At 47.0% G+C, this 24,589-nt stretch overlaps 1 protein-coding gene and 2 long non-coding RNA genes across 3 annotated transcripts; 1 reads left to right on the top strand and 2 right to left on the bottom strand.

The window, feature by feature from the left end:
• Nucleotides 1-768: 768 nt before the first annotated feature.
• LOC123398989 lies at nucleotides 769-2,464 on the bottom strand. The gene is made up of 2 exons (XR_006610298.1): nucleotides 1,970-2,464; nucleotides 769-1,893 (listed from the first exon to the last, which is right to left on the bottom strand). It is a non-coding gene; the product is annotated as an uncharacterized LOC123398989 (long non-coding RNA).
• Nucleotides 2,465-2,539: 75 nt separating this feature from the next.
• Nucleotides 2,540-4,514, bottom strand: LOC123398987. The gene is made up of 6 exons (XR_006610297.1): nucleotides 3,743-4,514; nucleotides 3,565-3,640; nucleotides 3,336-3,400; nucleotides 3,182-3,264; nucleotides 3,024-3,108; nucleotides 2,540-2,795 (listed from the first exon to the last, which is right to left on the bottom strand). It is a non-coding gene; the product is annotated as an uncharacterized LOC123398987 (long non-coding RNA).
• Nucleotides 4,515-6,982: 2,468 nt separating this feature from the next.
• Nucleotides 6,983-8,230, top strand: LOC123398986 (probable F-box protein At2g36090). Its single transcript, XM_045093426.1, has one exon. It carries the CDS (start codon nucleotides 7,209-7,211, stop codon nucleotides 8,160-8,162), a length of 954 nt encoding a protein of 317 aa, XP_044949361.1. The 5' UTR covers nucleotides 6,983-7,208; the 3' UTR covers nucleotides 8,163-8,230.
• The last annotated feature ends 16,359 nt before the right edge of the window (nucleotides 8,231-24,589 follow it).

Below are 24,589 nucleotides of genomic sequence, written 5' to 3'. Positions count from 1 at the left end.
AAAGAACGAGCAATGATCTTCCATGGAACGAGCAATGCGCAAGAACAACCCATTGATATTCAAAATCTTCTCCTTAAAGTTTTTATAACATATACCATATTCTCACCAAAGTTGTCATTCAACAACTTTTGGTGACCGGCTTGCCTGTTCCGACGGAGCACAAGATGACCAGACACTGAGCTTCCCTACTTCCACTTCCTTTTTGCCATCGTAACGGCATGCAAAACCACTACCAATTCGATCTCTTCGTCCTCATAAGAAATTGAGCAAGAGCGCTCATTTAGACATATTTGCATACAAAGATACTGCCAATTCGATCTCCTTGTCCTCGTAAAAAACTGAGCAAGATCGTTCATTCTAAATGAACGCAATGTCAAAAATATGAGAACAAACATTATGGTTATTTTCCTTTCGAGTATGAAAAACCCGTGTCATGAAAATCATCAAATACCTTCATTACACGGAGGAGAGGCGGAGTTGCGCTTGTCATGCGAGGAGAGGTGGAACACGGGAGGCGATGCTACAATCATGAAGGACTACCGACGATGGCCAGAGCAGGACACTAGGCGGGGATGAAGCAGGGTTGCGCGGCCGTGTAGTGGAGCGGCGCGGTGGCGCGTGTAGGGGTTGCATGCGACGCTCCTATCATGAGACTTTAGGCCACTAGTATTTTACAGGAAAGCTAGCTTCCCGTAAACGTGAGGGAGAATACGGGATCCCTTAAAAACATTTCCAGTTTCTGGGACGTTCGAGGGCTTTTTTTCCAACTTTTTGTAAATGGTATTTTGTTTGAGGGATATGTGAACTATTGGAAGTTGCTCTATTTTTGTCAATGGATGGATCACTAGTTTTATTTTTGTGGAGAAAGTGGGTATTTATTCCTCAGAAATAGCGTTACACTCAGCTAATTCAAGATCTAAGACACTGTCTGGAACACGATGGAACCAACAAGCGCTGCAATCTCCAGTTCTTCCAACTTTAGCTAGACTATGAGCAAAACTATTTTGATGTCAATCTATTTTCAGCGGAACAAACCCACGAAGCTGTAGAAGCTTCTTGATTTCTGTCATCAAATGACCATAGACAGATCTGTCAAGTGAATCATTAGTTAATGCAGCAATGACCATTGAACTATCGGATTGGATTACTATCGGTAGATTGGTTCGTTGCAAACTCATAGATAGTCCATCAAGGATGGCATTGATATGTACTTGCAAAGCATTTTTACAGTGAAACAAATGTTGGTAAGATGAGAGAATAACTCAGCCATCTGTGTTACGGAGCACCATACTAGTACTTGCCTCCCGAATGTCTTGCACATACGAGCCATCCACCGACAGCGCAGTCCATCCAGCGGGCGGCTTGGGCCAGTGCTTATTGGTCTCTGGGGTCTGAGCTTGCCTTATAGGTAACTCCATAACTGGGCACTTGCCCTTAATGATCATATGAACTCAAATATCTGCACAAATACGATCGAGATATATGTGGAGGCGGAGTCTCTTTTCCATGGACCATGTCATTGCGAAGGATCCAGATCCTCCACATGAGCATAATGACCATCGCCCTCATCATGGCCGGTAGCTAAGCTAAGATGCCAAAAAGCCACTCTGAACCAGTATGAATCAACTTGTCCTTCTATGGTAGTTGCCATTCAATTTTCATTTCTTCCCACAACCTCCTTGCATGCGGACACGGGATTAGGGCATGGAATGAATCCTCTTCCTGTGACCACACAATGGACACTGGACTGGCACATTCAGATGCCTCCTTGCTTTGCTGCAATTTGTTGGAAGGGCGTCGACCGTGACCCTCCAAGCAAATGAACGCATTTTAGGCAGGATAAAGGCTTGCCAAATCAGGTCCCACCACACCCGGTTCGCGTTCGGTTGCAAGCTGCATGCGACTGCATTATGCTCCTGCACATGTTCAGCAATCGCAAGCTGGTATGCATTTTTGATAGAAAAAATACCATGTTTTTCCGGGAACCACGCAATGAAATCTTCCTCCTGACTTGGGGACGTACAGATATATCGACTGATATCCACGTCGGCCGGCCAAAAGTGCAGTTAAGGAGCTCTGTGTTCCAACGGCCATCCATATCAAGTGTACATCACATACTCTCTTGAGCCAGCATGCCCCATTAGGAGTTATAGAGTTAATTGCAAAAGACTACCACAATTCAGGCCGTATTCACAAGTTGATGCCATCTTTTAATTTTTTTACAAATACGTACCAAGATACATATGCCGTATTTTGCAGATTATATATTTCTACGTATAGATGCTCTTTCTGACACATATGACCCACCAGTCAGTCTCTTACACGAAAAACCGGCCAGGACCGTTTCGAACCGGAAAAACCCGACTCTCTCTCTCTCCATCCGGACCGGACAGGAAAAAAAAACCCTTCTTCTCCTCCCGAGCCCACCCTGCTCCTCCACCCCGCCTCCCCCTCACCGCCACCACCGCCACACCCCGCCGGCCACTCCCTCCACCCCACCGCAACCACCAGCACCGCCCCTCCCTCCTCCGCCCCCGCCCCCGCCTCCTCACCATCTCCCCTGCTCCTCCACCCCGCCTCCCGCATCACCCCCACCACACACCGCTGCCTAGATGGACAGCGGCGAGCAGCCGGCGCGGCGCGGCGTGGCGAGGGGCGGCGACAGGCAGTACTCCTCCGTCGAGCACCATCACGGCGGCAGGTGCTCGCCGTCGCCGGCGGCCATGGCGGAGCTGAGCTGCTATTGCTATTGCTATTGCTGACGTATTAAGGCTCAGTACTGCGATATGAGCTTCCTGCGAGTACAAATCACATACAAACAGGGCAGCATTACATTTTTCATGTGTTCCGAATATCCCAATCAAACTGCTATGGATGTGCAGCATGCTTACTAACATTTGAATTTACCATTTAGTTCAACTGCATGTTCATACGTATGCTGTAGAGTTATTAGATGTGTGAGGAAAACTATTACATCCAAGCATGCTTAATAAGCAGAGCCTCTCAAATCATGCAGAACATACCAGCAGCTTTGAAGATACTTGCAGCATAGAAGAAAATGCCGTTGACACCACTTAGTTGCTGAAGTATAAGGAGACCAATTCCTATCTAAACAAGTGAAAACCAGTAAGCAAATAGAGGAACATTGATGTGTTAAAGCAAAGTATTTAATTCAAATTACCAACAATAAGAGGAACACTATATCTCTTGTGTTTGATCTCAGCAAATCGTATGGTTGTCCTCCTCCATCTTTCCCATTTTTGCCTGATACAACAGTTGTTCTGTTTAGCTGCTGTTGTTAATGTCAACAAAAAACAATGCATCACTTGACTTACCAGCCACCTTGGTGATTCAGGGATAAAGAACAGCCCAGGTATCAGGATTGAGCAAGGTAAAATGCCTTAGAAATGTGAAAGTAACAGAAAGGAGTTAGGACAGTATTCTTTATCAATGAATCCATCAACTTAGCAAAGCTGATTTAGACAAGCAGCACATCTTTATCATAGTAAACAAGAATATGAACACAAACTAGGGGAAGTGCACAAACTAGTTTGTCTATCTTACCAAGAAGAGAAAGAATTCTCCAAGGAACAAACATGCCTAATGTGTAGGCAAGCAATATACCAATTGTAACAGAGAGCTGCATAAGAAATTATGGATAGGGTTAAAACTTGCAAACAAATGGTCAGACCAGAAGACAGACTACAAGAAATCAAATATTACTGTTTATACAAGTGCTGACCTGATTGACTGAACCAAGAGCTCCTCTCATGTTCTTTGGAGCAATTTCTGCTATATAAACTGGCACCTGATACCAAGAAACAAAACTGTCAGACACAAAGTAATGTCAGGCATGAAAGCATCCAAGTGTATGCAGCTAGACTTCCCATAAAAGAGATGATATTATTAAACAGTGGATGCCCAATCCAGAAACTTCAGAACTGTCAATATGCACGAGTTGACATGATATCTAGCTATGCTATTTTTATGCAAGGTAACACTGAAGCTCAATAGCATTCATGAAATTCCCCAAGTTCAGTATCCAGCAAAAGGAGAGGATCTAAGTCACAAAATTACAACTCGGTTGCACAGCCGTAAGTTGATACTCCCTCCGTGAAAAAATATAAGAGCGTTTAGATCACTGAATTTCTTTACAGAGGGAGTACAGAATATCAGCATTTTCAGTTCCTCTTATAGGCTAATTAAGTTCCTTTCGATCTAGAAAAAAGTTTGGTGTTTTTATTCTTTCCTGCACAAATACTGAACCAGATAGAGCTACCCTGATCATAAATATTGTTGGATTATGATTAGCCTGGGAACAACTATCATATCATTGGAGATGTGGTCGTCCACGTGCCAGCTGCTCGCCCTCGGGCTCAGCTCCGTCATGGCCGACGGCGCCGGCGAGCACCTTCCGCCGTGCTGGTGCTCGACGGAGGAGTACTGCCTGTCGCCAACCCTCGCCACGCCGCGCCGCGCCGGCTGCTCGCCGTTGTCCATCTGGGCGGCGGTGTGTGGTGGGGGTGATGCGGGAGGCGGGGTGGAGGAGCAGGGGAGATGGTGAGGAGGCGGGGGCGGGGGCGGAGGAGGGAGGGGCGGTGCTGGTGGTTGCGGTGGGGTGGAGGGAGTGGCCGGCGGGGTGTGACGGCGGTGGCGGTGAGGGGGAGGCGGGTTGGAGGAGCAGGGTGGGCTCGGGAGGAGAAGAAGGGTTTTTTTTTTCTGTCCGGTCCGGATGGAGAGAGAGAGAGTCGGTTTTTTCTGGATCGAAGCGGTCCTGACCGGTTTTTTCTGTAAGAGACTGACCGGTGGATCATATGTGTCAGAAAGAGCATCTATACGTAGAAATACAGGATCTTCAAAATACGGCATGTATCTTGATACGTATTTGTAAAAAAATTAAAAGATGGCACCAACTTGTGAATACGGCCCGAATTGTGGTAGTCTTTTGCAATTAACTCGGAGTTATAGGAAAGAGGGAAGACCCCCTAGGTATCCAGTGGTCTCTCCACATCCGTATGTTATTACCGTTTCTCACTCGCCAGATCATTCCACATTTGACTAGCTCGAGTCCATGCTCAATTCCACGACAAACTTCGGACACATTCCCCCGTAAAGACATTGTCTACTAAATGTCCTGCTGGAAAATACTTTGCTTTTAGTAATCTGGATACCGAACTCTCTCGATGATCTACCAGTCTCCAAGCTTGTTTAGCCAGAAGCGCCTGGTTAGGCTACTCATAGTGAGGAGTAACATATAGTAGTATCATGCATATGTTACTATTGTATGATACTACCTTCATAGTGCATAGTATTATAAACTAGTATCATATATGTTCTTATTTATTGACATGCGTCACACATAGTAGCATAGCATTTAACATGATACGGTATCTACCTATGTTATCATAACCCTCTCTCTCTTCTTTAATTACTTGCCACATCACCATGTTTACTACTTTCAAGACTATATTACTAGCTATAATATCCCCATTATGGCCAGCCTTAAAGGCTTGCATGTCTCTAAAACCCATGTCGCCCATAAATTTCGAAAGTATCATTTATCCCAAGTGAACCATGTCATCTCCCTCTTACCATCCTCGACACCCCATCAGTATTGCCGAATTAATCGAGACAGATCATCGCACACTGACATGGAAAGCTTGAAAATACTCATCATGTAAATCGGTATTGCTTGAGCCACCGTCTTAATTAAAACCTCCTTACTTGTCATGGTCTCATGGATATGCACGTTTCACTCCAATCAACTAGCCTTTTGCTTAGCCTTGCGTGTATGGGTTGGAGTAATTATTTGCTCATTTTACCTTGAGGGACTCGCAAGCCTAAATACTTTGGCTCGAACACCTCTTGAAAAATATTTATAATTATTTTCACCTCCTGTGTAACTCCGGACGGGCAACTGTTAGCGAAAAGAATGGAACAATTTAACAAATTAATCAATTGTCCAATCGTTTAAGGCCCTGTTTGGAACCATAATAGATTATGATAATCTGGATTGTGACAATAGATTATATAATCTGGTTTATAAAAATAATCTAGGTGGACATGTTTGGAGGCCAGATTATATAAACTATAATACATGTTTTACATTGCATAATGACATGTCTGCCCTCTGTTTTTTTTTTAAATTAGGAGGGTGGCGGTGGTACGAATGTAATTATCTCCAATTTTACAAGGGTAATGGGTCATTAACAATCCATAATCTGATTTTAGCTGGTATAGAGTAGATTATGAGTTTTTAATAATCTATCCATCTAGTTTTTATAATCTACACCATAAACTGTCATGTTTGGAGACAGAATAGATTATAAAAACTGGATTATATAATCTGGGTGGTTCTAAACAGGGCCTAAAATAACACAAGTGTAGAATAAAAACCGCACATGCCAAACACTCACGAAAGGATAGCCTCCAATGTCAAATATCAACGACAAACCGTGTGTGTTGAGCACAGGGAGACACGCCAATCTTTGAAGGATTCAGAGCGTTTAGGTCGGGGCATTAGTGTGGGAGAAAAATGGGACCATGTGTTGTTGCCCGTCACAATAAACGTAGTTTAACGTACCACTCCTGCTAGTGCAACTGCAATCGTCGTTTCTCTGAACACCAGAACGTGAAATAATACGACTGAAATTTGTAAGCACGAGAACAGATCAGTATATGAAAGTTACCCTCCAACCTAATGTAATCCCATTCGCTGCCGCGCCGGTCAAAGGAGCCATGCCCATTCCTGCACGGCCTGGCCCCGCACGTCAGTGAAATGTAGGTGCACACACGAACGCATTGAAGCGAGAGGCGAAATCGTGGCCACGTGAACCTTCCAGTCAGCTTTGCGTTGGGGAGACGCCCCGGAGCGTCACCGTGGCGTCTCCGTTCTACAGGAACGAACGAGTAGACCCGGCGGCGGTCGCTTCCCTTTCAGACCGTGATCACTCACCCTCCAGACAAATATATATAACCAAGTTATTATTAGCTTCAAACCCAATCAAAGCCCAAAAGTATCCTACACGTGATCTTATCTTAATAAGCGTCAGGAACTTGCAGGAGCCTCACATCACAACCTACACAAGATTTTGAGAAAAGTCACGGTATCGCCGGTCGATCGCAGCGCGACAATCAGAAGTTGCACTGCGGTTCCACGTGCGCGCGCTACTGCGTGCCAGCCTCTGCAATCGATCGACCCTGCGGTCATGGTGGGAGCTCGCGTCGAGGAGATGACGGGGGGTTGTTCACCGGCGTGCGACCACGACGGCGGCATTGAGACAGTCATCGAGGACCTCCCCGTGGAAGTCCTGGTTACCGTGCTCCGCTGTCTCGACGGCGCGTCCCTCGCGGCAGTTGGGTGCGCGAGCGCGGGATTCCGCGAGCTCGCCAACGACCCCGACGCGTGGCGGGCGCTCTGCCTCGAGATGTGGCCGTCGCTACGTCAAGTCGTCAGCTGCGGCGGCGACGGCGGCTACCGGGCTCTCTACGCTGACGCGTTCCCGTTCCCGACCGCGTCACCCGCGGTGTCGAGCTCCCTCCCGGCGCGGCTCGTCTCGGCCGTTGACCTGCACCACAACGGCGTTTGCATCATGTCCCGCGTCGTTGAGACGGAAGCCTCGTCGGCGTGGTTCCTCGGGTCACCGTTCCGCGTCGACGCGCTCCTCCAGGAGGGCTTCACGTCGCCGTCGCCGATCACGCCAGGCGATCTGAGGCTGAACTGGATACTGATCGACCCGGCAACCGGCGCCGCCGTGAACGTCTCCAGCCGGCGTCCCGTGTCCATCGAGAGGAGGTGGCTGACCGGCGAGTCCGTGGTGCGGTTCACCGTGGTGCTCGGCGGCGGCGTCGCGTTGGAAGCGGCGGTTATGTGCGACGATCGGCACGGGCATGTGAGGGAAATAAACCTGTGCGCGGCGGACGCCGAGGGTGGCGGCGTGAACGGGCAGGACGGGCTGGCCGCGGTCGCCACGGCCATGGCGAGCGCGAGGCAGCGCCGTGGAGCGGAGGAAGCATTGAGGCAGCTCTACGAGGAGTTCGCCGAGGGGAAGCGGGAAAGGAAGGAACGAAAGGAGAGGCGGGAGAGCATCGTTGACCTCTGCTGCTCAGGCCTCGGCGCTGCAGCTTTCCTAGCTTTCTTGGTCATGCTCACATTCCGGTGACAGTGCGACGGCCGGCTGTAACTTAAAAGTATTGATTTAAGGAAAAATCTACTCCCTCCGTAACTAAATATAAGTCTTTTAAGATATTTCACTAGGTGTCTACATACGAAGCAAAATGAATGAATCTATACTCTAAAGTATGTCTATATACATCCGTATGTAGTCCATTAGTGAAAACTCTAGAAAGACTTATATTTAGGAACGGAGGGAGTAATTTACAGTGCGCACACGGCTGCGTTGTCATGCGGCGGGCACACTGACCCATCTAATCTAAGCATATCGCGTGGGACCGTTAGATTAGAGAGGGGAAAGAGTTTTGCATGCTAGAGATAACGTGAATTCATTTTGATGTTTGAAATTCAAAAAGTTTCATCTACAAAACCGTTAATTCAATCGATGATTCATTTTCATCATTGGCTTTCTCGCGACGAGTTCTTCGAAACTAGATCCCATGTCGATATATTTCGTCAACTATTTTTTTTCGTTTATAATTGCCACATTTTTTGACCCACTTGCATATTATTAACCACTTACTTGCCTTAAAAAAATAACTTGATTGTCATTTTTTAATGTTGTTTCGTACAAAAGCCTTGTAACAGATTTCATTATACATGATATAAAAGCATGTCATTGGTTCTGTTTGCCAATTTAAAATATATCAACTTGTCATATTTACAATGACTCACAAATTGTATGAGACAATATGACGACGAGGTAGGATCAAAATGACAAGCACAAAAAATATACGTGGCAAATGTGATTTTGTAAGGACTTACAAGCTTTATGAGACCACATGACAACTTAGTAGAATAAAAATGACAAGCACATTAAAACATTTGGGGGACTGCATATATAAGCATCGACAATCTTTGCACGAAACGACATAAAAAAATATGACAATTAAGTTATTTTTATTGGGCAAGTAAGTGATTAATAATATAGCAAGTGAGTGGAACAATGTGGCAATTACGGAAGGGAAAAAAAGTTTGTCGAAACATGTCGACATGGGATCTAGTTTCGAAGATCTTGTCGCGACAAAGCCAACGGTGAAAACATATCATCAATTGAATTAACGGTTTTAAAGATAAAACTTTTTGAATTTCAAACACTGGAGAGAATCTTTATGTCTATATTTAGGTGCATGTGCATGCGAGGCGAGTTGAATCCTTTTTTAATAACCGACATGCATGCATATTAGTATAAGAGCCGCTGCACGGCAACGCCCGGGTGCGGTGCCGCTCTATAGTCGGGTCCTTGATTAAAAGTTGGAAAAATCTATCTACAAGGGTGCGCAACGTTGGTCTTTCGTGTCCCAGGTGCACAACGTCCATTCTATCCATATATACATGTGGGTCTGAGTTCATTGCGACTAATCTGAGTGTGTAAACAGTTCTGAATGAAGGGCTGATAAGTCTTTCCGCGGGTTTAAGCCCAAAGGGCATAGAGACATAGCAGAAAGCGAAGGGGGTTATGAAGGCCGTTTTCTTCTGATCCTCCTTAGCCATCTTGATCTGATGGTAACCGGAGAATCCAGAAAACACAAAAGTTCGTAACCTGTCGTAGAGTCAATGATTTGATCGATACGGAGGAGAGCAAAAGGGTCATTCAGACAAGCTTGTTGAGATCTGTATAATCAATGCACATATAAAAGGTGACGTTCTTCTTAAGAACCATGACCGGGTTAGCCAACCACTCTGGATGGAAAAATTCGATGATGAACCCAGCGGGCGATTTCCTCCCCAATTGCTTTTCGTCTATCCTCGTTAAAATGACGGAGATACTAACGAACCGGCTTCATCTTAGGACCCACATTGAGATGGTGCTCAACGAATTCTCTCGGTACTCCTGACATGTCAGAGGGCTTTCATGCAAAGATGTTTCGATTCTCACAGATGAATTTGATGAGCGCGATTTCATATTTGGGATCTAGGTCTGTCCCAATAGTAAACTGTTTAGAAGAGTCGCCTGGAGTGAAGTCAACCTGCTTGGTGTCAGCCGCCGACTTGAACTTGAGAGGCGGCTAAAAATCAACAGTGGGCTTCTTGAGCGGACTCATGTCGGCCGGGTCCATGTTGGCTTTGTGAAACTTCAACTCTTCCGCAGCGCAGGCCAACTCAGCATAAGCGGCGTCTCCTTCTTCGCAATCCTGTGCTATTTTTCGGTCCCCATTGACTGTGATAGTACCGCTAAGACCCGGTATTTTGAGCTTGAGGTACACAAAACAAGGCCGGGCCATGAACAGGGCGTCAGCCGGCCGCCAGAACAGAGCATAGTAAGGACTCTTGAACTTGACAACCTGAAACATCAGAGCCTCGCTCCTGTAAATGGACTCAGTACTAAAAGCCACATTTAACTTGATCCTCCCAACCGGATACGCCGACTTACCTAGGACTCTGCCGTGAAACACCGTGGTCAATGGCATCAAGTCACCCTCAGAAAAGTTCATCCGCCGTAAGGTATCATAGTATAAAATGTTGATGCTGCTGCCTCCATCCATGAGGACCTTGGAGAGGGTGTATCCCCCAACTTGCGGCGCCACCACCAATGCTAAGTCGTCGGGATTATCAATCCGGGGCGGGTGATCTTCTCTACTCCACGTGATAGGCTGCTCAGACCAATTGAGGTACCTCGGAACCGCCGGCTCAGCCATGTTGATGGCCCTTTGTTTGACTTTTTTGTCCCTTTTGCACGTGTTGGTGGTGACAACATGGTACTGACCACTGTTCAACTGCTTAGGGTTACTCTGAAAGCCACCCTGGTTGTTTTGTTGTTGGGAACCACCCGGGTTGTTTTGCTGCTGAAAGCCACCCTCGTTGTTGTACTGTGGGTTACCCTGGCTAGAGAGTTGTCCACCACCATTACTTGAACCGCCCTGCCCATGAGGGCCAGGACCAGGGAACCCGCCGAACGAGCCCCCTTGTGATCCATCGGAACCAAACTGACCCGTATGTCCATCACCGTTCCTCCCTTGGTAGTTCCTAGATGCTTGAATACGAAATTCCTGTATCACGAAGCAGTTTTCCCAAGAATGGTTAGACTGGGTGTCCGGGGTACTGTGCTGAGGATAGGGTCCCTTGAGCAACTCCTCGTAATTACCCGGTTTTCTCCCACTAAAGCCTCGACGTGGGCTAGTATTATGACGTTGATTCCTAGGCCCGACGTTGGTATTGGCAACGAAATGTGACATGCCATCTTGTTGCCTTTTCCTTCCTTGACCTCCCTGGTAACCATTGCGCCCATGAGCTTGAAAGTGACCCTTGGTTCCATCTCCTTTCCTAAATGCACCGTGTTTATCATCATCTGAGCTGGGATCCTTCGTGCCATCCGACTCGGCATATCTGGTGAGGGTGTCCATTAATTCACCCATATCCTCCACCTTCCGCTTAAGCCGACCAAGCTTCAATACCAAAGGTTGGAAGTGACAGTTCTTCTCTAAGATCAACACGGCTTGAGCCTTCGTGATGCCATCCAATGAGTGAATAATCTCCGCAACCTGCCATGTCCAATGATGGGCCGACTCATCCACGCGCTGAATGCAGTGTTGCAGATCTACGATAGTCATCGGGCGCTTGCAGGTCCCTCGGAAATTTTTGATGAACCGCTCCTTCAGCTCCGCCCAAGTATTGATAGAGTTGGGTGGTAAATATTTCAACCACGTGTGCGTCGGTCCTTCCAACATCATCGTGAAATACTTAGCACATACTGCATCGCTAACGTCAAGCATATCCATAGCGATCTCATAACTCTCAACCCATGCTCTAGCTCAAGACCGGCTGTGTAATTGGGCACCCTGCGATGGCCTTTGAAATCTCTGCGCATGCGTTCATTGCGAAGGGAGAAAGATAAAAAGGGGATGTGAAAGTGCGTTATATCGAACAAAGGGGGTGGATAGGCAATTTTTACAATTTCATCACTTCCTAGTGAGGAAAGTCCTTAATAATGAACTGAGTGCAGCGGAAATAGTACTTAGTCAGGAGTGCAAAAACATCCACAACAAAGTACTCAGCATGAATTAAGAGAATCGGTTTGCGTAGGTAACGAGTATAGGATAAGCAGTTGAAGAATAATTCAAGTGAAGAATTTGAGGTGAGGAATTGGGAGAAAGTCTTCAGTCAAATTCTTCAAACAGTACAGATGAAAGTCTTCAACATGCAATTGCGGAAATGAGAGAGTTGAAGAAATAGAACCAGTAGCTCGATAAAGACAGTTGTTGATGACCCAGTTCCAACAATTGTGACAGTTGTACGTCTGATTTGGAGCGGCTTGGTATTGAAACCAAAGGACACACAGTCCCGGGACACACCTTCCTTACCGTATTCTCCTTGAGCTAAGGACACACAGTCCTCGCCCAACACTCGTGGTAAGTCTTCAGGGTAGACTTCCAAACCCTCACAAACTCGGTCACCGGGCGATCCAGAATTGATTGCTGGATGCTCTAGACCATGACGCCTAGCCGTCTGGAGGATGCACAGTCCTCAAAGGTAACAAGCGTCGGTTCTACATAGGAATAACTTCTTCGGTGATGCTCAATCACTTGGGTTTTGGTTTGGGTTTGGGTGTTTAGGGTATTTTCTCAGTTGATGATTTTCGCTCATAGGCTTTGAGGATTTTTGGTTGCTCTAAATGACAAGTGTCGGTTTCTCTCGGAACAGCCAACCAGCTAGTGGTTGTGGGGGCTGGCTATTTATAGCCTCGGAGCATTCCGACATGATTTGACATAAATGCCCTTAATGATATGACCGTTGGGTGGATAAGATATGTGACAGGTGGCGCGTGGCACGACAGCGGTCGAAACTTTCGACTGTGAAAGTCCTCATGTCTCTCATGTTCCTCACTTTGAGGATTTGGTAGATGTAGGTTTGGGTTGAGCATCATGAGGAAATTCGTTCCATAGTTTTACCTCGACCCCCTTTAAGAGTACGGTGTTCCTATGACTCAAGTATGAAGAAAATGAAACAGAAAGAGTAAATCTTCAAGCTTCAAAGTCTTCAGAGTATTTTCTTCGGGACACACCAAATTTCTTATCTACAATATCTTCATGAGGAATATCATTTTCTTCGCATTTTCTTCGCGATTAAAGTCTTCAAGGAATGACCAAATTCTTCAACCGAAGACATACATTTTTAGGGGTCGATATTCATTGAATAACTCAAACTCCTCGGCGACTTATAGAGCCTATGTACACTTAAAAACATATCAGTCTCTTAACCTATAAGTCTTCAAACCACCAAAATCACTAAGGGGCACTAGATGCACTTACAATCTCCCTCTTTTGGTGGTTGATGACAAATAGGTTAAGTTTTCAACGGGGATAATAATATGAAATGTAAGAACTAAGTTTGAGGAATTTGAAGACAAGATACAGAGAAACTCCCCTTGAAGATGTGCATGTTTTGAGGAATTTGCTTTGAACGGCAATTGCACATTCATGATTTATATCATGGAGATCTCCCACTTTATCTTGTAATTCATGCATGCATTTCACATATAGTATGAGGAATTTGAAATGCATGATGAAAAATGGTGTCTGACGAATCTCAGCATGCATGATCAGGATATGTACCTAGGGTAGAGTCATAGGTCTGACCTACGTGTCCTACCTAAGGGTACCTCATTATTAGCTGGAGGGTCACAAAGAAGATTCTGACTGGATGGCCATGGCACCTAAAAAGTCACTCGGAAGATATTCATCTTCACTTGACAACCAACTTTCACTCGGAAGGTTCCAGTCGACAGAGAAGACCAAAAACCACCTTCAGGGAGGCCAACGGGCGTACACTCAGCTAATGGTCATGAATATCATTAATTACATACATACGTTATCAATAACGTACACCTTTAAACCATATTGATCGAGACCTTAAATGTCGAGGTCTTGATGAGGGGTAGCACACTCTATATAAGCCACCCCTCCCCTCTTGCACAAGAGTTCGCACCCCCTGTAACACACATTCCACATTGCAAGAGCTCCCAAGCACTGAGACGTAGGGCTATTACCTCTAAGAGAGGGGCATGAACTCATACATCCTGTGTACAAGCTTGTCGTAGCTAGGACTCTGCCCTCTCCATTTGTACCCTACACCTCTACTGTCAGGTTTATTCCCACGACAGTTGGCGCCCACCGTGGGTCAGGCGTCTAAGCGACTTCCGGCAAGTTTGCATTTTTCACTCACCGTCATGTCTTTCGACTGTGATTCAGTCATGGGTGGCAAGATCCGTTTCGGCGCACTCATCTTTGTAGCCGATGACTCGACATGGTTTCAGGAAGCGCCACTCGATATCGAGGCGCTCCCGATCCGTGGAGCGACGCACTTCCGTGCAAGCTCCTTCGGCGTACTCCTTCGGCAGCCGTTGACTCGGTTGTCGACCGTTCACTCTGCTGTTCATCGTCACAAGCGATCCGGTCGCTCACGACTCCAGCGACGGGTGAAGCATGCGGTGGCTTGCCAGGCGTCATCTCCGTCGACTCCTCAGGTCGCCGCCACCGAGCATGTTGTACCTCTTCGGGACCCGATCCACTCGACATTAGATCAGTCTGATGTTCCTTCCGAGTGCGAGAGCTACAATCCAGCAGCGGAGGTTTTCATGGCGGGTTCTGCGGAGAGCTCACCCGGGTTCGGTCGCGGCGAACACGAGTTCGACGAACCGTCGACTGGACACGGTCGTAGTCGTCCTCCAACTTCCAGTCGACGTCACCGACAACTCTTCTCGAGTGGTCGACATGACAACATTGAGGTATATCATACTCCAGTACTTAAGTTGCAGTTGCGACTATGATAGCAGATTCTATTTAGCTATCAGATTCAGAGGCTGGTAGAGGCTTAGAGCAGATTCACACTTTGCTTCAAGCAGCGCAGCAACAAAATTCAGCTGTATCACAGTCGCTCAATAGGGCACACAACAATTCACCCACAGAGGATACATTCCGTTCAGTTTATAGTCCAGGCTCGCCCCAGCGTCGCAGAGACGGGGTTACCGAGAGAATCAACACAGAGACCAGGGACAGAACCAGTTCCCTCCTCGTTATCACCGTGATGACCGCCGTCAAGTGCATTCTCCTCCACGGAGCGGCACGTATGTGTCCCGACACTATGATGACCGGCACCCGTTCGGTGATGAGCGGAATTCAGGATTTGATGCGAGAAATGTACTCACGCAGAGAAGGATCGACCGGGGCAGAGCTCACAGAGATGGTTTCAACAGAGATCATCCGAGTGGAAGTGCTACTGCAGTTTCTGGTCCCGGGTGCTTGAGCAGAGCAATCCATTCTGTTGATATTCCCCCAACTTCAGGTTGGTGGCTGGAATCAGCAAGTACACAAGAGAATGCAAGCCTGAAACATGGCTTGATGACTACCGAGTGGCTGTGCAGATTGGCGGAGGAAATGACAGCGTCACCATGAAGCACTTGACTCTGATGTTGGATGGTTCGGCCAGGGCATGGCTGAATCAGTTGGCTCCTTCTAGCATCTACTGTTGGGAGGATCTCGCTCGAGTGTTTATCAAGACATTCGAAGGCACATGCAAGCGTCCAGCCGGTCTATCCAAGCTAAAGCTTTGTGTGCAGAAGTCAAACGAGTCATTGAGAGATTACATTCAGCGGTGGACCACCCTTCATCACACGGTGGAGAATGTTTCTGAGCACCAGGCAGTCTGTGCTTTCAAGGCTGGCGTCAGATACAGAGAGCTATACTCGAAGTTTGGCCATACAGGCGATATGTCCATGAGTAAGATGATGGATATTGTTGCCCGATACGCCAACGACGAAAAGGAAGACTGCATCCGCATCGGTAAAGGGAAAGCAGTCGACAACGATGCTGGCGGCAATTCCCATCGGAAGCAGAAGCGCAAGGCTGGTGGTTCCACTCCAGCCGAAGCAGCCGCCCTGGAGGAACAAGGAAAATAGAAGGGAAAGTCCAAAGAATAGTTTCCCCCCAAGAATTCCAAGTGTTAGTCGGATGTTCTGGATCAGCCGTGTGTACTTCACACGAAGAAAGATGAAGACGACAACCTGATATTGCCTAAGTACACCACCCGTCAGTGCAGACTGTTGATCCAACAATTTAAAGAGGATTGGTCGAGTGAAAAAGATCGTGAGAAGAATAATGATGAAGAGAAAGATGATTTCCCAAAGGTTCAAGCAACCCTCATTATTTTTGCTGACGTTGAGAAAGGAGTCGATTGAAGGTCATCAACAGAGAAGTCAATATGGCTATGCCCTCCACCCCACATACCTCAAATGGTTGTAGACGCCCATAACATTTGATCAGTCGGATCATCCAGCTCTTGTCGCTACCCCTGGTTGATAGGCTCTGGTGGTCGACCCAGTTGTTGAGGGTGTTCGGCTGCGCAAGGTCCTCATGGATGGAGGAAGCGGACTGAATATTTTGTATGCAGAAACTCTCAAGGGAATGTGCATTACAATGTCCCGACTCAGCGAGAGAACCATGCAGTTTCATGGAGACATCCCAGGAAAGAAGGCCAAGTCACTCGGCCAGATTGCATTGGATGGTGTTTTCGGCTCTGATAAGAACTTTCTCATAGAGAAGCTGACGTTCGAGGTGGTGGACTTCCAGAGTGAATATCGTGTCATTCTGGGTTGTCCTGCTTATGCTCGTTTCATAGCCAAACCATGTTACGTGTATCTGAAGATGAAGATGGCAGGACCTAAAGGAGTCATCACTGTCTCAGGCGATCGGCAGAGAGCTGAAGGGTGCTTGCAACAAGGCTCAAAAATTGCAGATCAACAGATGGTTGTGGTCCAACTAGAAGAATATCAGAAGAATGCCAACTCTACTGACCTGATGCGCTCCAAGAAGCCCGCTTCTAAGTCCGCTTTTCAGTCGGCACGCGAGCTCAAACAAGTGAACGTCCACCCGACGGATCCCAATGCTGCTCCGACCAACATATCCACTACACTCGACAGTAAATAGGAAGCCGAGCTCATCCAGTTTTTCCGTGAAAACTGGGACATCTTTGCATAGAAGCCTACTGACATGTCGGGTGTACCCAAGGAGCTGGCTGAGCATCGCTTGAGAGTGGATCCGAAGGCAAGGCCTGTCAAGGAGCGTCTGCGACGGTCTGCGGCATAGAAGAGAAAAGCAATCGATGAAGAGTTGGCACGACTCTTGGAGGCCAAATTCATTCGCGAGGTCTACCACTCCGAGTGGCTTGCGGATTTCATCACGGTCCCCAAGAAGGACAAATCCCTTCGCATGTGTATCGACTTCAAAAACATTAATAAGGTATGCCCGAAAGACCACTTCTCGCGCCCTCGCATTGATCAAATTGTCGATTCAACTGCGGTGTGTCAGCGTTTATCTTTTCTTGATGCTTATTCTGGCTACCATCAGATCCGTCTGTTTGGTCCACACGAAATAAAAACGGTCTTCATCACCCCTTTAGGGTGTTTCTGTTATATCACCAAGCCTTTTGGTCTATAAAATGCCGGTGCAACTGTCATGCGTATGATACAGAAGTGCATGCTCGACCAGATCAGTCGGAAAGTTGAAGCATACATGAATGATATTGTGGTCAAGTCACACAAAGGTTCCGACCTGTTGGCTGACCTAGCAGAGACATTCGTTATTTTGAGGAAGTATGAAATCAAGCTAAATCCAGCTAAGTGCACTTTCGGAGTCCGTGGCGGCAAGTTACTCGGTTTCCTCATTTCTGAACGACGAATTGACGTTAACCCCGAGAAGATCGGCGCCATTGTCGGGATGCAAAGCCCTGTGTGGGTGCATGATGTATAGAAGCTCACACGCTGTCTGGCAGCATTGAGTCGGTTCATCTCTCGTCTCGGTGAGAAGGCACTTCCTTTATACCGACTGATGAAAAACTGAGATGTGTTCGAGTGGAATGACGAAGCAGAAGCAGCGTTTGTAGAGCTCAAAGCCCTGCTTTCCACCTAGCCGGTAGCTGCTATATTTGGACAACAAATTTGAGGCAAAGAAAGCCATCAAGTCTCAGGCCCTTGCTGATTTTATGGTCGTGTGGGTGGAACAACAACAGCCAGCTCAGAAATGTTAAATGGGTCCGGTGCTGGTGTGGTGTTTGTGTCTCCAAAAGGCGAGAAGCTTAATTATGTTCTCCAGATTCATTTTGATTCCTCCAACAATGAGGCTGAGTATGAAGCTCTCCTCTACCGGCTGCGTATCTCCATTTCACTCGGCGTCCGACGCCTGATGATTTACGGCGACTCAGATTTGGTAGTCAATCGGGTGATGAAAGAATGGGATATCAGGAACCCCACCATGAATGTATACTGCAATATAGTAAGGAAACTTGAAAAGAAGTTTGAAGGTCTGGAGCTCCACCATGTTCCCTCACTGAAAAACCAAGCAGCTAATGAATTGGCCAAGATTGGATCCACTCGGAAACCTATCCCCATGAATGTGTTCTTGGAGCATTTGCATACTCCTTCAGTGCAAGAGGATCCTTTCACTAAAGAGCCCCCACAACTAGTGAGCACCTCCAATCCGACTAAGATTGACGTCCCAGCAGTGGTTGATCTAGTTATGGAAATCTTGGTAATCACACTCGAGTTGACAGTACCATACATCGCATACATCCTGAGAAGAGAACTCCCTAAAGATGAAGCCGAAGCCAAGAAAATTGTCCGAAGGTCAGAAGCTTTTACTATGATGGGTGATCAACTGTACAGAGAAAGTATTACCAGCGTAGCTCAACGGTGCATCTCCCGTGAGGAGGCCCTACTCATCCCGGAAGAAATCCACTCGGGAACCTGTGGTCATCATGTGTCCTCTCGGACCATTGTTGCCAAAGCATACCGAGTTGGGTTCTTCTGGCCACGTGTCCATGAAATGGCCAAAGATATGGTTGATCACTGTGAAGGTTGCCAATTCTATTCAATATGTCCCACAAGCATGCGTCTACCTTGAAGACCATTCCACTCATATGGCCACTTGCTGTTTGGGGTCTGGATATGGTCGGCCCTTTCCGAACAGGCCAGAGTGGATTCACACACTTGCTTGTTGCAGTCGACAAGTTTACTAAATGGACTGAAGCCAAGCCAATAAAGAAGTTGGACTCACGCACCGCCATCAAGTTCATGAGAGGCATAACATTTTTTGTACGGAGTTCCTCATAGTATCATAACAGACAATGGCTCCAACTTAAATTCAGAAGAGTTCAGGCGCTTATGCTCTGCTCAAGGCACTCAGGTGGATTATGCGTCAGTCGCACACACCAAACCAATGGACAAGCTGAGCGGGCAAATGGCCTTATCGTTCAAGGGCTGAAACCACGAGTCATGCGGGACCTGGAACATGCAGCTGGAGCCTGGATAGCTGAATTGACGTCTGTCTTATGGGGCTTGAGAACAACCCCTAACCGGTCGACTGGACGCGCACCCTTCTTCCTCGTGCATGGAGGTGAAGTTGTCCTGCCGAGTGATATACTTCACAACTCCCATCGTGTGGACTTGTACTCAGAAGCTGAAGTTGAACATGCGCGGCAAGATGGAGTGGATCTCTTGGAGGAAGAGCGCAAGATGGCCTTAATTCGGTCGACTGCATATCAACAGGTTCTTCGTCGCTTCCATGCGAGGCATGTGAGGAGTCGGGCGTTCCACGAAGGCAATTTGGTGCTCCGAGTGGATCAACAAAGACCTCACAAGTTAGCCCCTATCTGGGAGGGACCATTCGTCGTCACCAAGGTACTGAACAACGGAGCATATCATCTCTACAACCTCAAGAAGAGAGTTGACGAACCCTAAGCTTGGAATGCAAACATGCTTTGACGTTTTTACGCTTGACAGCCGATCGGATTGATGTAATAAGAGAGGTTACTAAAAAAGGTTGCTTGTCAAAGTTATAACTTCTTAAATTTGTGTCGATTTTGATCGAGCAGTTTCTCACCCAAAACATTCTCCGAGTGAAGAGCAATCCTCTCACTCAGGGGCTTAGCTGCGAACATGTTTCGCCTAAGTTAAAAAACCCTTCCGAGTGAATAACAAACTATTCACTCGGATGCTTAGTTGCGAACCAGTTTTCGCCTAAGTAGAAAACGTACTCCCAGTGAAGAGCAATCCCCTCACTAGGGGGCTTAGCTGCGAACATGCTTCGCCTAAGTTAAAAAAGCGTTCCAAGTGAATAACAAACTATTCACTCAGATGCTTAGCTGCGAACCAGTTTTCGCCTAAGTACAAATCGTACTCCGTGCAAAGAGCAATCCTCTCACTCGGGGGCTTAGCTGCGAACATGCTTCGCCTAAGTAAAAAAACCTTCCGAGTGAATAACAAACTATTCACTCGGATGCTTAGTTGCGAACTAGCTTTCACCTAAGTTCAAAACGTACTCCAAGTAATGAGCAATCCTCTCACTCGGGGGCTTAGCTGCGAACATGCTTCGCCTAAGTTAAAAAAACCCTTCCGAGTGAATAACAAACTATTCACTCGGATGCTTAGCTACAAACCAAGTTTTGCCTAAGTACAAAACATACTCCGAGTGAAGAGCAATCCTTTCACTCGGGGGCTTACCTGCGAACATGCTTCACCTAAGTTAAAAAAACCCTTCCGAGTGAATAAAAAACTATTTACTTGGATGCTCAGCTGCGAACCAATTTTCACCTAAGTACAAAACATACTTAGAGTGAAGAGCAATCCTCTCACTCCGGGGCTTAGCTGCGAACATGCTTCGCCTAAGTTAAAAAACCCTTCCGAGTGAATAACAAACTATTCACTCGGATGCTTAGCTGCGAAGCAATTTTGTCCTAAGTACAAAACTTACTCCCTGTAAAGAGCAATCCTCTCACTCGCGGGCATAGCTGCGAACATGCTTCACCTAAGTTAAAAAACCCTTCCGAGTGAAAAACAAACTATTCACTTGGATGCTTAGCTGCGAACCAGTTTTCGCCTAAGTACAAAATGTACTCCGAGTGAAGAGAAATCCTCTCACTCGGGGACTTAGGTGCGAACATGTTTCGCCTAAGTGAAAAAACCCTTCCGAGTGAATAACAACGTACTCACTTGGATGCTTACCTCCGAACCAGTCTTCAGCTAAGTAGAACGTAAACTCCGAGCAAAAGGAAATCCTTTCACCCGGGGGCTTAGCCGCGAGTAAATCGCCTAAGTTAAAAAACTTTTCCAAATGAATAGCAACCTATTCACTCGTTAAATTCAGAAATCAAGCAAATCTCAAATGCAGATAAATTCAAAGGAATTCAGCAGGACCAAAGTCATCCATGCAGACGGAAAGTACTCGGGTTCCACACCCGGACGAAGTTTTAACGATACATAAACACTCGGCATACCGAGGCAAATTAAAGTTTTGGTTGTGACCGTGGTTTCATTTCAAGGCTCCCGGGGACTTGCAGGCTCGATGAAGGTATCAAGGCCGATTCCATCAGTAATGCGAGTCGCTGTGCTGATGAAGGTCTCCATAAAATATTCAAACTGGAGCTTCTTCGTGTTCGCCACCTAGAGTGCCTTCAACTTCTTCCACGCAGAAGACTTCTTCCACGCCTGCACCCTTCGGGAATCTGACCCAGGCGGCTCATCACAGCTTCTAGATCAATCTGGAAAGTGTCTTCAAGCCACAACTCCTTGTCAATTCTCCCCAGAGCAGCTCGTAGCCGAGCAATATACCCCTAAACCTTCAGGAGGCTAAAGTTGAGGCGAAACATGTCTACGGTCATAGCGTCTGTAACAGGCGTCTTGATGGGATCCATATGCGGCTCCACCTCGAAAGTCACCTTCTTGAAGTCCGGGCAGAAATCGATGTGAAAGGAAAAATGAAGAATCAGTCACAATTCATTCGGTGAAGGAAACATACTAATAAGTATCGCAAGCATCTTGGTCAGAAAGATCTTCACAAACTTTTCCACGACGTTTCCCCTCTTCTCCATGGAATCAACCTTTTTTCCACATTCAAGTCTTTCTTTCTTCAATTTTGTGTTTTCATCTACCAACTTACCAACATCCGAGAGCTTCTTCTCAGCAGCTTCAGACTTTTCCTTAAGCTCTGCAAGGACTTTGTCCTTGTCTTCAAGTGTCTTCTTCAAAGCATCATAATCCAGCTGCAGCTGGTTCTTTTCTGATTCTACCTTGGTGTACTTAGACCCAATCTCACAAGCCTTCTAAAAACATCGAGGGAATAATTCAGTTGATGATAGTATTTTTCTACTTCTGAGTGGAGAAATACAGTTCAGTTGACGCTAGTATTTTCCTACTTCCGAGTGGAGAAATAAAGTTCATTCAACCAACTAGCGGCCCGCCGCACCCACCCAACTTCTTAAGACTAATGCCCTTCGTAAATGATTGACATTAGTCTCGGGGACTACACCCAGTGGGTGCACTTAGCGTGCTCCCACTAGATATGAAACCACTCGACCAGGTCCGTCCTGGCCGAGTAACCAAAAAGAAACACAAAGTGTTCTCCAAATAGACCCCTGTCGAGGTAAGCATTCGACAACGGTCTCGGGGACTACTGCCAGTGGGTGCACTGAGCATGCCCCCACTTGATACAAAGATACCCGACCATGTCCGGTCTGGCCGAGTAAAAAAGGAGCATAACTCTTCAAATCAGACCCCTACTGATGCAAGCATTCGACAACGGTCTCGGGGATTACACCAGTGGGTTCACTCAGCGTGCCCCCACAGGAATAAAGACAAACTACCATACATCGTACCCCTAGTGGGTGTAGAAAGCAAGATTGGCAAGATTCAATCCGCAAGCAAGATTGGCAAGATTCAATCGGAAATTAACTTACAATTGCACTTACTCGGATGTTCGCTTGTAGCACCGAGCTAGCATCATATGCCAACTTACTAGCCTCAAACGCCTCCTTAGTCCGCTGCATCATTAGTCCATCTTGGATCATAGCCTCTTTCGCGGCTCCAGTCTGATCCTCTGCGACATGTTGCATAGAATATGCAAGCAACAAAGAGGTCGGTATCGCAACAGTGGTAACGCGAGTTACCGGAGGAGGCACAGTCGGCACAGTTGTCACAATAGTCAAACCAGTTGGAGGAGCTATAACCATAGCAGTCGAACTGGCCGAAAGAACACTCGACACAGTCGTTGCAGGCATGGCTTGAGTCTGTTCCGCAGCTGTACGCTAGGGCTTTTGTTCATCATCCAAGAGAATGACGTCTGAGCCTATCAATCGACATTGGTGGTTAGATCAGTCGACAGATCCAATCCAGAAAACAGAATAAAGTAAATACTTATCATACCTAGTTGAGGAGCACGCAGATCCACGACGTCGAAGTCGATGTGGTCTTCTTCGGCCTGGACAGGCATCGTCACCGAGGTAGCATACCTGACAAGAAAATTACACTCGATCGTCAGAAACCCAGAAAGTCACAATGACAAAACAAAAGAGACGAATACTCACACTGAAGCAACTGGCACGACAATCATCATATGGGGCAGAGTCTTTCGAGGCTTGGGCGCATCACGCTTGGGCTGTTTGGCAGCCTTCTCCGCACAATCAGTCGCAACAGCCGTGTCGCGCTTCACGTTCCTCCTGCTGGATGCTAAGGTCTTACTCGGGGCAACCGTTGGGTCGTGGCGTTGCTTGGACCGTGGTTCCGGTCATGGAGGAGACTGATTTTTTTCTTCACTGTCTTCCGGGTCATCTTTAGTCTCCTCGCTATCGTGAGCGTAATCGCTGTCGACACTATCGCCTTCACTCTCCCCTCCAATGTCGAACTGCTCCCCGTTGCATACAGGAGAATGCAAGTTCATCCACTCCTAGAAGGAATAAATGTAGCAAAACCAGCCGGTCAAATATTCAGTCACTCGACAGAGTCGTGAAAACAATCGGAAAGGGCACAACATACCAGTTTCCGTGGTTTATTCTTAGCAAAATAAGGTGCAACTCGCTTGGATCCTATGGGATTATCACAAGGTCTCGTGATGCTCTTGATCCACCGGGCCATAGTTTCTTCCGAAACTTCCTCAGGATGCGACCAAGTGGAATTCGAGGGCCAGAGTAGTGCAACATGGCGTGGTCCCTCGCCTGAAGGGGTTGAATGCGCTGGCCAAGGAATGTCTCAAGAAGATCGATTCCCATCACTCCACTCCGGACCAAGTTGATCACCTCAGCTACCAACATCTCCACTTGAGCCTTCTCATCTTCGAATACATTTATCGACCTAGGGGAAGTTGGGCGATCCAAGGTGAAAGGAAGAAGGCCAGTCGACATGTTCGGAGACGTAACATCATTGCAATAGAACCATGTCGGCTGCCAATTCCGAACCGATCCAGGAAGGGTGATTTGGGGATAAGTACTCCTACCCCTCTTTTGGAGCCCTAAACCGCCACATAATTGGATAACATTGGTCCTACTGTCACTCGGGTTCACTTTCTTTACTGTCTGGGATCGCACAGAGAATATGTGCTTGAACAACCCCCAGTGAGGAGGACATCCCAGGAAACACTGGCACAGTGTGATAAATGC

This window comes from Hordeum vulgare, chromosome 5H (genome assembly GCF_904849725.1).
Source record: "Hordeum vulgare subsp. vulgare chromosome 5H, MorexV3_pseudomolecules_assembly, whole genome shotgun sequence".
NCBI lineage: Eukaryota > Viridiplantae > Streptophyta > Magnoliopsida > Poales > Poaceae > Hordeum > Hordeum vulgare.
Note: the sequence above shows the minus strand (reverse complement) of the source record. Positions and strands in the feature narration are given on the sequence as shown.

Coding starts and splice junctions, on each gene's coding strand:
- LOC123398986 (XM_045093426.1), top strand. CDS start 7,209: ATGGTGGGAGCTCGCGTCGAGGAGATGACGGGGGGTTGTTCACCGGCG.